A 13,391-nucleotide genomic window follows, 5' to 3' on the forward strand; every position below is an offset into this window, starting at 1 on the left:
TGTTCCCCCAGTTTGCACCCTGTGAATGGTAATTACAAAAAGGCAGAGTGAGGTAAAGGAAAGCAGTGCAAACAACCCCTTTGTCTAGCCAGTGAAGGCAGGGAACAGAATGTTCTAACCCGATGAGTAGTCATACTGACTAATCAAATCCAAGCTCAGAGAAGAGATGTAGCCTCTTTGCAAATGGATCAAGATAGACAGAGCACTCCAGTCAGCTTAAAAGCACCATCTCATTCTGTTAGCAAGAGTTATGTGTTGCCAATTTCAACAATTTATCAAACGCAGGTCACCACATTTGAATAGGCACACTAGGGGTGTCATGGCCACAAACAGAAATAGTCACATCAGACACATAACATGAAGATCTTTCGCCTGAAAGTAGTTTACTGACTGCAGACCTATAGTCAGGAGTTGCGGCTTCTTTTTGGGGAGTGGGAGGGGAGAATCTACAAATGATCAGCCAGCACACATGGGGTCATGGATGTGGTTACAGTGTACTCGGGAGATTGGTGGCGATGGGAAGTTGGAAAGTACATATCTGCGTGAAGGAAAATAGCACAGAAATTCTAATTCAGTGAAAATATCAATGAATGCTTTGGTTTCCTAAGGAGAAAACATGAATTTTCTTTCCAGTTTGTAATGGAAACTTTAAGTCTGATAGACGTGTTCCCATAAAAATCCTCTCCCAAAACAGGAAATCTCACTATAAATTACTTTTTCTACTTCTAAGGAACTGAATTTTCATTAGAATAGAATACAAACTTTTTATTTGCATATTTATCCTTTTTGATGCAAATAAGAATATTTCTATTCTTGAAATGTCTCTTATCCAGGAAGTTGGGACACTGAGAGAAAGAGAGCAATCGATTTATGGAATTCTGTGTAATTAGAGCATGAGGGCATTGTAATGAGTTTATTAGCAAAGTCTCTACTCCACCACTTGGTAGGCAGGTCTTTCTTCATCTTGCTACCAGGCAGGCAACATGTATTGAACACCTACTGCTTGCAGAGCACTGGACTAGGGGCTCGTTTCCTCCCATATGATTTCATGTGTGCTCACTGCTTGATTTTACTTCTTGAACACTTGTATTCAATAAAAAATGATATTAGCGTAGACATTCCTCCAGTAACATCCCTGGTAATTTTCCTTTTGTTTCAAAGAGAAGTGGTTTGGGTTGTTAGGAAGTCACTGCAATACTCTAGAAGCTGCGACGAGTTCACCTTTCGGTTCATGCTTCGTGATTACCAAGAGTAATTTCTCTGGCCTCTTTCTTTCCTCTTATATCAGGAAATATTACTGTCCTAAGAAGTAACCAGTAGGATCTGGTCATGTTCACTTTGAACAAATATTAAATACTAGTTCTGCCAATAAGACTCAAACTACAAAAATGCAGATTGAAGATTTCAAAAGGACAGGGCTGCTTATTTGAGATTTTCCTGTTTCTTGAGGTGGACCTGCTTTGCTATAAACTTCCCTCTCAGAATTGCTTTTGCTGTGTCCCATAGATTTTGGAAAGTTGTGTTTTTATTTCCGTTTCATTTTATTTTCTGACTTCCTCTTTGATTTCTTCACTGACCCATTTTTCTTTTTAGTAGCATGTTGCTTAGTCTCCACATGTTTGTGTTTTTCCCATTTCTCCCCTGTAACTGATTTCTAGTTTCATACCATTGTGGTTGGAAAAAATGCTTGATATAATTTCTATCCTCTTAAATTCGTTGAGACATGTTTTGTGGCCTAGCATAGATGCCAGTAGTACTGTCTTAGCCATGACAATCAAAATGTCTCTTAACACTGCCAAATGTCTCCAAATGTCTCCTGGGAGGCAAATCACCACCCGTTAAGACCTGCTACTCTAGGCCAATTGGGCTTCTACTAAAAGACAAATTTAACAGAGATTCTAGGAGCATCGTATGTTAAGGGGAAAAAGACCAGACTTCCCAATGTGAGCACATGTCTGAACAACTGCTCCTTGTCAGAGCTGTGCCAGTACTCTATCAGGAAAAGGAGGGAGGCAGAGGATCACGGGGAAAGCAGGGACACTGGGTTTACAAACAGATGATAAATATGTCCTCTATCCTGAGACCACCTGTGATATATATACAAAGTCCTAAAGCTCATGGTTTGGACAAGGTCACCAGGCCAGAGAGTAGAGCCTAGGGCACTTGATCTAAGGCTTACTTTAATCCATTTGACAATATTTCTTCACTAATGAGGACAGAGGCCAATCCATTCTGCCACATTTATGATGATATGGATTAATTTTCCTAAGAGATTCTACAAGGTTTCTTTTTCTGTTTGCATTTCCATTGCATTGTATGTGATCAATTTCAAGTACAAGTGAATTGCAAGTGGAAAATTTCTGAGAGCAACTGAGTTGTACTTGACATTTGGGGTCCCAGTAGCTGAGTAGCTCTCAAAAAGGTCGTACACAACTTTGTTGCACTGTAAAATGCCAAGGGCAACTCAGTAGCAATTGAAAATTGAAAGGGAAATTATATTCTACCCCAAATCAGCAACATGGACTCTGAAGAAGGATCTTGGTTTTATTAATTGTGTGAGGGGAAAATGGGAAATTGCCCTTTGATGTTGAAAAATTTTCCCAAATAGGCAGTCATCTCTTTGCAATGATTTATGGATATAATTTTACTACCCATCTATCTATATTATGAAAAGTGCTCATTTCTTTCTTTGATTTGTCTTAAATCAAGAATTTTGTCACTAAGAAGGACTGTGAATCCATGTTATAATTCCTCTATATTCTTGAAGCTTAATGAACCTGATCCTTTCCAGTATTATAGGGAGAAAAAGATGGAGAAAATATGATTCTTAAAAGCAGGCAGACTTCAAAAACTTTTCATTTAAGAAAAATGAGTTATCCTTTTCACTGTTATTAACATAAAATTAGGTTTAGTATAACAAGAATGGAATAAAAAATCCAGAAACATATCTCTTAACAAAATGAACCACGGGTTCAATTTTGTATTAATAAGTTACATTTCTGGGGATAGGAGATGGTGGTGATGGTGGAAATAGAGATTCTCTCTGATACATTATGCTGTGTGAAAGCAGTTAGAATGCTTAGCTATAAGTGAATATCCTAGAACTTTGTCCCCTTAGGTACAGGATTCCCTCTTCATTAGGAGTACTTAGATGGTTTAAAGGAGGGGAGGGCTTCCCTGGTGACGCAGTGGTTGAGAATCTGCCTGCCAATGCAGGGGACACGGGTTCGAGCCCTGGTCTGGGAAGATCCCACATGCCGCGTTGCAACTAGACCCGTGAGCCACAACTACTGAGCCTGCGCGTCTGGAGTCTGTGCTCTGCAACAAGAGAGGCCACGACAGTGAGAGGCCTGCGCGCCACGATGAAGAGTGGCCCCCACTCGCCGCAACTAGAGAAAGCCCTCACACAGAAACGAAGACCCAACACAGCCAAAAATAATAAATAAATACATAAATAAAAATTTTTTTAAAGAAGGGGAAATTTAGGAATTACTAGGTTGATATATTCTTCTGACCAACATCTGTAGTGTTAGTGAAGTCTCCTACCCACATTGATGTAGTTCTTGTTACTTTTATCATTTATTTGTCCTTGTACTCATTCAATTAATATTCATCAAATATTTATGGTTTCTGCTATGAGTTCAGCACTGAGCTTGGCACCAAGGATACAAAAACAGATGAGGTTTTGAAAGGCAAAAACAAATGATTGGTCTCTTCTTTTATGGATCTTATGGGTCAGAAGGAAGAAATAAATATTAACTAATGACCCAGAAATAAATACATCAAGAAAGAAAATTGGTCCTACCATGTGTACAAACGTGGTAGCCAGATTGAGCTGGGTCGGGTCTAAATCACACATCTTCCCCTTCCTAGTTTTATCATCATGGGCAAGACGCTGAAACTCACTGAACATCAGTTTCCGTATCTCTATTTTAAATTTATTTATTTATTGTATACCTTGCTTTTTAGGAAAAGTAGCTCTTTTTTTTTTTTTCCCCAGCCACGCCGTGCAGCTTGTGGGATCTTTGTTCCCCAACCAGGGCCCCCGGCAGTGAAAGCACAGAGTCCTAACCACTGGACCACCAGGGAATTCCCTCCATATCTCTAAAATAAGCCTATTAATGCCAACTACGCAGGATTATTTCATGAATTAGAAATTATCATGAAAGTTGCCTAATAATTATTATCATAAGGAGTAGACTAAGCCAACTTGTTCCTTTAGAGGAAAGGATATCTTGACCCCAATTCCATCTGTAATAGTTTCCTTAACTTCTAACTCTCCAGAATCCAGGAAGCACACACTTCTTCTAGAATTTAACGTTAATCAAAGTCACCGTCTGCCCAGAAACTGAGGAAAGACAAAGTAGAATTGCTTTTAATTATTACCTATTGAGTGTATATCACATACCAAGTACTGTGCTGAGTACTTGTTAATTTTATCTCACTTAAAGATTACAACAATCCTTAAAGTATATGTTATTTCTATTCCCAACTTACAATGAGGAATTTGCATCTCAGATATATGAAGTTATTTACTTAGGTAATATCAGTGAATCTGAATCCTCCTTGTATAGCAGCATTGGGAAAACCCACTTTTCCTCCTGGGCCTTTCTTTCCCGTGTGTCTCCTCTACTGTCACACTTCATTTCAGACACTTCTGGTCATCAAACGTGTGCGGATTTTCCCCCACCAAGCAGCCCTTCAACACTATTTGGATATCCTACAATTGAATTCAATTTCATTCAATTCTGAGAATATCTACTCAGAGGTAGTGTCAGATCCCACAGACTAAGAGCTCAGTCCCACAAGCCTGCTTCCTCTCTATTTCAGATGCTAATCCCAACTGGTAGATTCCCAGGTTACCCACAATTTCTGTCTGATTTGGTTACAAATTGGAGATTCTCACAACCCCCTCCTCAGGTTTGATTAATTTGCTAGAGCAGCTCATAGGACTCAGGGAAATACTTATTTTAAAGAATATGATAAAGGATACAGATGAACAGCCAGATAAAGAGATGTATAGGGCAAGGTCTGGGAGTCCCCAGTACAGGTAAGTCTGTACCCATGGAGCTTGGGTGTGTCACCCTTCCTATGTGGACCTGTTTGCCAACCTGGAAGCTCCTGGAAACCCCGAATATCAGGGTTTTATTGAGGTTTCCTCACATAGGCATGATTGATCATTAACTCCATTTTTAGCCCTTCGCCCTTCTCTAGAGAATAGGGTTAGGGCTGAAAATTCCAAGCTTCTAATCACTGCTTGGACTTCCCCATACTAACCCCCCTCCAGGAGCCATGCAGGAGTCCACTCAGAGCCGCCTCATTAGAACAAAAAGACCCCAATTCCATCTGTAATAGTTTCCTTAACTTCTAACTCTCCAGAATCCAGGAAGCACACACTTCTTCTAGAATTTAACGTTAATCAAAGTCACCGTCTGCCCAGAAACTGAGGAAAGACAAAGTAGAATTGCTTTTAATTATTACCTATTGAGTGTATATCACATACCAAGTACTGTGCTGAGTACTTGTTAATTTTATCTCACTTAAAGATTACAACAATCCTTAAAGTATATGTTATTTCTATTCCCAACTTACAATGAGGAATTTGCATCTCAGATATATGAAGTTATTTACTTAGGTAATATCAGTGAATCTGAATCCTCGTATAGCAGCATTGGGAAAACCCACTTTTCCTCCTGGGCCTTTCTTTCCCGTGTGTCTCCTCTACTGTCACACTTCATTTCAGACACTTCTGGTCATCAAACGTGTGCGGATTTTCCCCCACCAAGCAGCCCTTCAACACTATTTGGATATCCTACAATTGAATTCAATTTCATTCAATTCTGAGAATATCTACTCAGAGGTAGTGTCAGATCCCACAGACTAAGAGCTCAGTCCCACAAGCCTGCTTCCTCTCTATTTCAGATGCTAATCCCAACTGGTAGATTCCCAGGTTACCCACAATTTCTGTCTGATTTGGTTACAAATTGGAGATTCTCACAACCCCCTCCTCAGGTTTGATTAATTTGCTAGAGCAGCTCATAGGACTCAGGGAAATACTTATTTTAAAGAATATGATAAAGGATACAGATGAACAGCCAGATAAAGAGATGTATAGGGCAAGGTCTGGGAGTCCCCAGTACAGGTAAGTCTGTACCCATGGAGCTTGGGTGTGTCACCCTTCCTATGTGGACCTGTTTGCCAACCTGGAAGCTCCTGGAAACCCCGAATATCAGGGTTTTATTGAGGTTTCCTCACATAGGCATGATTGATCATTAACTCCATTTTTAGCCCTTCGCCCTTCTCTAGAGAATAGGGTTAGGGCTGAAAATTCCAAGCTTCTAATCACTGCTTGGACTTCCCCATACTAACCCCCCTCCAGGAGCCATGCAGGAGTCCACTCAGAGCCGCCTCATTAGAACAAAAACACTCCTACCACCCAGGAAATTACAAGGGTTTCAGGAGCTCTGTGTCAGGAACTGGGGGCAGAGTATGTAATGCAGTATATATATGTGTGTGTATATCTATCTATCTATATCCCATTATCTCACAAAAGCCAACATGATTTTCCTGTATCTCTCTGGTTTATTTGCCTAGTCACTTTGCTATAACTTTCTTGAGTTTCTGAAATAGTAAGTTGGGATTATGCATCCTGCATTCTTTTTCCATCCCCTACTCCACATCCTTCTCTTCTGGCTACTACAATAACACACCCTGGATGTGCCAGCATTCTGCTACAACTTCTGTGCTCTGGCAAGAATTACGGTAAATTAATGTTCTTCTAATTGAATGCATGGCTTTCTGGGAAATGGTGTATATTCTATTTAATAGATTTGCCTGAGCTAGGAAAGAAAAAAGGAAGCCGTGATGAAAGACATTTACCCTGTGAAATGCAAAGAACATCACAAAAGAATTGGCTGATGAGGTAATGTTTTCCTAATGTGAGCACAGAACGATCAACAATCAATAGCATAAAAGGAAGAAGCAAGCAAGTATATTCCAGTGAAAGAGAAAAGGAAGAAATAATGGAAAGGGACTCTGATGACCTCATTTACAGTTCAGTCTTTGCTACTAATCTGAAATATGGAGAAAATAACCATACGTGCTTTTATATACTTAGGTGCAAAACAAAAACAAAAACACAATCACAGAATGTAACACGGATTCCTGTCTGCGTGTAACACAAATGTTGTGAGAACAAATTAGACTGTAATTGAATGAAGGATTTCTTGTAAATGTTGAAGGGTGTTGCGCTTGGGATGAGATAAATAGCCTTTAAAAGTTCTTAGAAACTCAAGATTTCTAAGATTCTTTAAAGTCTGTGTGTGTGTGTGTGTGTGTGTGTGTGTATAAATGACAAATTGTACCACTGTTATGTAGGGGATTTACATAATTAACCCACAGAAAAACTTTATCATTTGGTACTCAATAAATCTTTATGTAATTAATAAATATATGAATGAGGAGGAAAACCATCTCAATTCTCTTATTTAATATGGGGCTTGGTTGACAGCCTAAAGCAGTCCTTGTCCCTAATTCCTTCTCTAATGAAACGAGGCAATCACCTATGATGGACAGTTTGTTCTTGGAGAAATTGAATAGAAGTAGTTCTGACCATGGCACACAAGGCACAGTGGGTGGAAGGAGTTATACACTGGACTGAACACAGGGAGAACAAGTTAAACAGTGCACTCTGAGTGGTGAAAGTTCCCAGTCTTTTTCCCACACTCTGATATCAGTGTGCTGGCAACCAGGTATATAAATGTAGGTTAGAGTAAGTTGGAATTTATTCTAGAAATATTGAAAAACGTAGAGAATAGATCTATCTAAACTAACACTTTGGGGTAATTCAGTGAAAAAGCTGGTTACCTCATTACCCTACAGTGCAGTCCACAAGTTAGCAAGTAGAGTTTTCATTCAGATTTTTGGTGCTTCATTCTTAAACATGAAAGCATCGCTAAGACTAGTCAGATATTTTATGGGGGTATCAAGCATTGCAGACGAAACAAACAAACAACAAGCAAAGATAATACAGACAATATGAGAACTAAAGAAAAATTAAAATCGCAGAAATTTAAAAACTCAAAGCAAAATGAAACAAAAGCCATGACAAAGATATTGAACTTCATTGCCTGCACCACCACTAAAGAAAGAGAAAAGAATGATATAGAACAAGAACAAATGGAAAACAAGAATGCACTCATGGAAAATAAGAATAGGACAGTTGATAGAAGGATGACAAGATGAAGAGCAAAAAGCAGAGAAACGCAACATGGGACACTCTATTGTGGTCCTGAGAACTCCCTAGAGACTGAGATACAGAAGATGATGTACCTCTTCAAAAATTTCCAGAATATAACTAAATTCTGTTATTGAGTTATATATCTAACTTCCCTCTTCAAAATTATTTATTGGGATTTAGTAACCTTGTCACAGAGCTAGTACAGTTGTCCTTGGCATCCGCAAGGAAATGGTTCCAGGACCTCCCTCCCCCATACCAAAATCTGCAGATGCTCAAGTCTCTTTTCTAAAATGGTATAGTATTTGCCGATAACCTCTGCACATCCTCTCGTATACTTTAAGTCACTCTAGATTACCTATAATACTTAATGCAATGTAAATGCTATAAAAATAGTTGTAAATACAATATAAATGTTATGTAAGCAGTTGCCCTGGAGGCAGATTTGCTTTGTGGTACTTTCTGGAATTTTCTTTTATTGAATATTTTCTATGTGCAGTTGGTTGAATCCTCAGATGTGGAATCCACGGATATGAAGGCCTGACTGTAATATCCTAGAGCCACTATGGTAGACAATCTGAGAAGTTCTAATTACAGCTTATTCCCTCCCTTAATAATCTAGATAATTGTTCCAGCTGACACTTTATTTTAGCTGAACCCTTTATTAATTTGTTATTGTTTCCTTTTTTATAATACCGTCTTGAACACTATCAGCAGTAGATCCCTGTTAAGTAGGTATCTAGTACATTGGTAAAAAACTTGCTAAATTTTCTTATACAAACCTCTCAACACATACCACTTAAACAAGAGAATGGTTTCTTTTGAACATGTTAAGCACAGATGAGTAACTGTGTTCTTTTTGAGTGGATTTGTGGTCTATATTTAAATACTCTGGGTACCCGGTTTAGGCTATTTGAATGTATAATATATTGCCTCTCAGCTTTAGTTGTCACCCCAAAATTTGTTTGATTCCAAACATTTTGTTCAAAAATCTCTAATAAAGGGTCAAATTGTACTGTATATTTATTTGCATAGCTGTTGCCTAGAACTCCTCAAGGATGCAGACATTGTTTTATTCCACATCCTCAGTCTCTAGGATGGTACCTTAACCCCCAAAGACACTCAGTGCATGTGCCTGCGATACTGATGAATAAAATTCATGTCTTAGACACTAGGAGCTCATGGAGTGCACCAAACCAGAGAGTACAGGAGTGTTAGGAAAGAACAGCAAAGTCAGTATATCCTGCTGGGGTTACAGATATAAAAAAGCTCTAGGGATTTGCTATTTTTTTATTTAGATTTAACTGAGATGAGAAAGGAGAATTGAAGTCTAAAATGAAGTAGAAATTCTATCATAGATGAAGTGAATCTTAATCATTGGGGTGAAGTGCAATTATCGGAGGAACTGGGGTTGCATATCTAAGATTCTAGTACTCAAAACTGTTTAGGTTTTTAAAGTTATCTTAAATGGAATGAGGGGCAAAAAGGAACGTACCTACCTTCTCTTCGTGTGTTGCACATTATTCACAGGTGTTGAGCTTCCCTCTTACAGAATTATGGAAGAAGCATCAAACAGTATTTCCCCACACATATTATGGTTTCATGCTCTTTGGATGGTTTGTCAAAATTATCCTCCTTAATCAACAATTACAAACCAGAGCCCTACATATTGTTCTTATTTTCTTTATTCATTGTGTCTTTAAATTTAAAAATGGTCCAATACAGCTTACCTGTGACTCGAAAAGATGCTTTTCATCTTTTGGGCTTTAGATCCCACCCAAAAAGAGGCCACCCCCCAAAAAACACACAAACAGTAACAGCAGCAGCAAAACAAATTACCTTGCGCTATATAAGGCGTAGTTTCCTCTTTTGGAGGGATGTTTGTGGGTCGTGGTGTGGGAGCAGGAGGTCTGTTCAGAATGAATGACCGGCTTCCAAGTTTTTTCTTTGTACTCCTCTTGGCCAGTATCGTGTCATATTCATTGTCATCAATCTCAGCAAAAGTGTACGGGTCTTCCTCCTCTTGCTGGTCTTCCTCATCTTCTTTCTGTTCTTCTTCTCCTCTGGGTTCACCTCCTGTTTCATGTCTTGCACTGGAATCACACCAGCTTTGACTTCTTCCCATTTGGCCTTCCGACGTTTTCCCTGCTTATGAAACATTTAGATGGTGGTTACTCATACCTTAAGCATTACTGGTGTCCATCTGTCACCTGCTTGAACCACACCCCCAAACAATTTATATATTATCCTATAAATTCCAAAAAGAGAAAAGTGAACCATGTAATTTACTAACATATCCTCCGGCAGTTTGTAACTGTTGATTTGTCAGAAAAAGTTTGTTAAAGACCTGGATTTCTTTGAAAATATATAAATAAGCATATAAATATTTTCCACATAGTTTATGAATGATTTAATATCAGGAAATCAAATTATAAAACTAAGCCTCAAATTCCAAATGTTTTGAAAGCTTGTGTTTTTCAAGCATAATGCTCTCAGATTTTTTATTTTTAAATTTGAAGTCATATTACCTTTTATAGGGATTAAACTGGGTATTTTGCCTAAAATTCAATTTCTCTGGAAATGACAGAGGGGAATAGCCAAAACCACCATTGTTTGGTTTCTTACACTGTGTCTCACTCTGGCTCTCTTGCTTTCTATAAGCCAACTTATACCTCACTCTTTGATAAGGGACACTGAAAGTAGGGTTCATGACATAAAAGATGGCATGGAAAATCAATGGCTTGAAGATTAATTCATATGAAAAGAACAGTCTTTCATGTTTTTATATTCAAAAATATCTTTACATATTTTTATAGGAATGTATTAAAGTATTCTAGCGGCAGTTTATTTAGAAGACAAAGATATTGTATACTGTGTCAATAAATAAGTTGAAGAGAATTTGGATGGCTCTCTCTGCCGGACCAATGAGAATTTTTTTTAAAATGTGCCCTTTTGACAAGTGTTTTGCTTAAAGTATTATTGAGAACAATAAAAATGGAAAGGATTTCAGTTATTGACTGAAAAGTCATTAATTTTCTGTGTTGTTCTGAGATTCATGCACGTGAACTAAAGGAGAACTAGTCTCCCTTCTCTTTGGTGAGAATCTGACCAAAAACTTTAGTTTACTTAATGGATATTTTAGTGGAAAAACTTAGGAGATAGGGAGAAAGACAAGCTGTTAGAGCAGAATAAAAGGATATTATTCTAAGAAGATTCAGCAACTGTTTTGGGTAGGCTTATGAGGAGAGACCAGAGGAGAGTCCAAGATCATCTCTCAACAGAGCCTTAGCTTGTTTCAGTTAGTTTAACCCAAGAAGTATGAACGCCAACATGCCTGGCACTAACTTTAAAATCTCTACGACTTGCCTTTTTCCTTATGAATAATATGGTTTTGAGATTCTGACTTCATGATTTCTGTTTCACTGACAGCATCCCAGGTGAAACTAGATTAAGTGTGTGGGAAACACTTGCACAGTGTTTCATTTTTAGTGGAATGTGTCAACTATCTTACTTTTATGAACTGATTTCCTGAGCTGTTAACTCTCTTTGTTCCTCCACCCACCTCCTTCCCCAACTCTTTCTAAAGTTGGGCTTGCACTAGAAATAATACATTTCACTTTTCATTTCCCAATGTATGAGATTGTACTTTTCATGTTGGAGTTGGACCTGAGTTTTCTCAACTCAGGTTGTACATTAATGAATAACGATTAAAATATATCATTCCTATAATTCCAATTTTTGAAATAATTGGGAAAGAAGGTGTAAGAAAGATAAGAATCCCAAAATCCCAGGAAACCTGTTCATGGAATTATTTGACACATTCTAATTACGGGCCCTAGGGTCTTGGGTCTTAGTCAAAAGAACATTATAATGATTGTTGCCTTGAAAGTTTGTTGCGAAGATAAAAAGAGACTGGATGTTCTTTATAAACTGAAAAGTGTTCTGTAATGTTCTATGTTATTGTTTTCTCCAATGACTATGTCCATAAATCCATCATAAGGAATTTGATGCTTAGGGGATTGATGAGGTGGCCCCTCTTTTTCAGTTACTTGAGGGCATATGGAAGGTACTCTTAAAGAACAATTCCTGAAGGTATCACTAGCTAAAGTCAAAGAACCCAAACAAAGTCTCTGGCAAAAAATAAGTGGTAGCTTCCAGTCTTACTTTCAAAGAACTTAATCAAAGAATTTTAAGAAAAAAGATTGGTATTTTACTTTCCATTTACTTCCAATATTAGCACTATGAAAAAAAATGATATTAAAAGTAATGCTGAATTGAAAATGTAAAAATACAGTTTTTAAATAAAAGGGAAGGGTTTTTGTATTATTTTGCCTTTTATATTTGGTACTTTTCAGAAGATGTATTAGCCAACATTATACTTCTGGTCCTAGATATCTGGTGAAAATTACTCTCTGTGGAGTAATTTTAGACCTCCTAACCAACATACCATATGTGGAAACTGACATTAGAAAAAATATGATTTAATATTAGCTCCTTTAAGAGCTTTAACGTGATATAAGACAATTTTGCTTTCTTAATAATTCATTTTAATAATTAGATAAAGTTATCCACATCTGTAAAAGTGAGAAAAATACACTAGAATTTTGTTGTCAGTGGACTACGAAGCTACATGTCTCCCTCCCTCCCGGTATTGCTAACCCTACTTCCTTGATCTATCTCAACAGTCTGTAAGAGGCTGGCACAGTAGGTGATCAATAAATGTTTGCTGAACGAGCGAATGAATCAGAGAAGTACCATTAGGCTTCCCATACTTTCCATTAAGCAGTACTTTCCATCTCTAAATATAGTGCATAATCTTAGCAAAGTTTCGCGTTAATCAGCTTGAACTTTTACAGAGATAAGGCCTTCAAGGACACAAATGCTAAACTTCATAGCTTCAAAGTTCACTTTTAAAACAGTCTTTATAGACTTCATATAGCCTTTTAGGACTTGACAACTAGAGTGACAAATGGGGTTTTAATAATAGATATTTCTTTCATCCTTCTTATTAAATTTTCTTTGTAAGACCATTTTATGAATTTGGAAAGTAAACATGAAATAGTGATCAATAAAGTGGGTGGTAATTGGTGGCTCTAGGAGTGAGCATGGAAGTCCGTCGGGCTGTTGAACATTCCAGGCAGATAAGCCTCATATG

General features: G+C 37.8%; 1 protein-coding gene across 6 annotated transcripts in view; it reads right to left on the bottom strand.

Moving 5' to 3' along the window:
• BANK1 (B cell scaffold protein with ankyrin repeats 1) overlaps nt 1–13,391 on the bottom strand; it is a 315,016-nt gene that overhangs the window by 37,521 nt on the left and 264,104 nt on the right. For 4 of the 6 annotated variants that reach the window (XR_003001982.1, XM_024736054.1, XM_024736052.1 and 1 more), the window contains exon 10: nt 10,076–10,384. Coding sequence is in view for 5 of the 6 variants with exons in the window: in XM_024736054.1 (XP_024591822.1) it covers nt 10,076–10,384 (309 nt within the window). In the remaining variant the exon portion in view is untranslated. The remainder of the gene's footprint in view (nt 1–10,075; nt 10,385–13,391) is intronic. The other 2 variants (XM_024736053.1, XM_024736056.1) reach the window with 1 other exon arrangement.

This window comes from Neophocaena asiaeorientalis, unplaced genomic scaffold (assembly GCF_003031525.2).
Source record: "Neophocaena asiaeorientalis asiaeorientalis breed wild unplaced genomic scaffold, Neophocaena_asiaeorientalis_V1.1 scaffold7, whole genome shotgun sequence".
NCBI classification, from domain to species: Eukaryota; Metazoa; Chordata; class Mammalia; order Artiodactyla; family Phocoenidae; genus Neophocaena; species Neophocaena asiaeorientalis.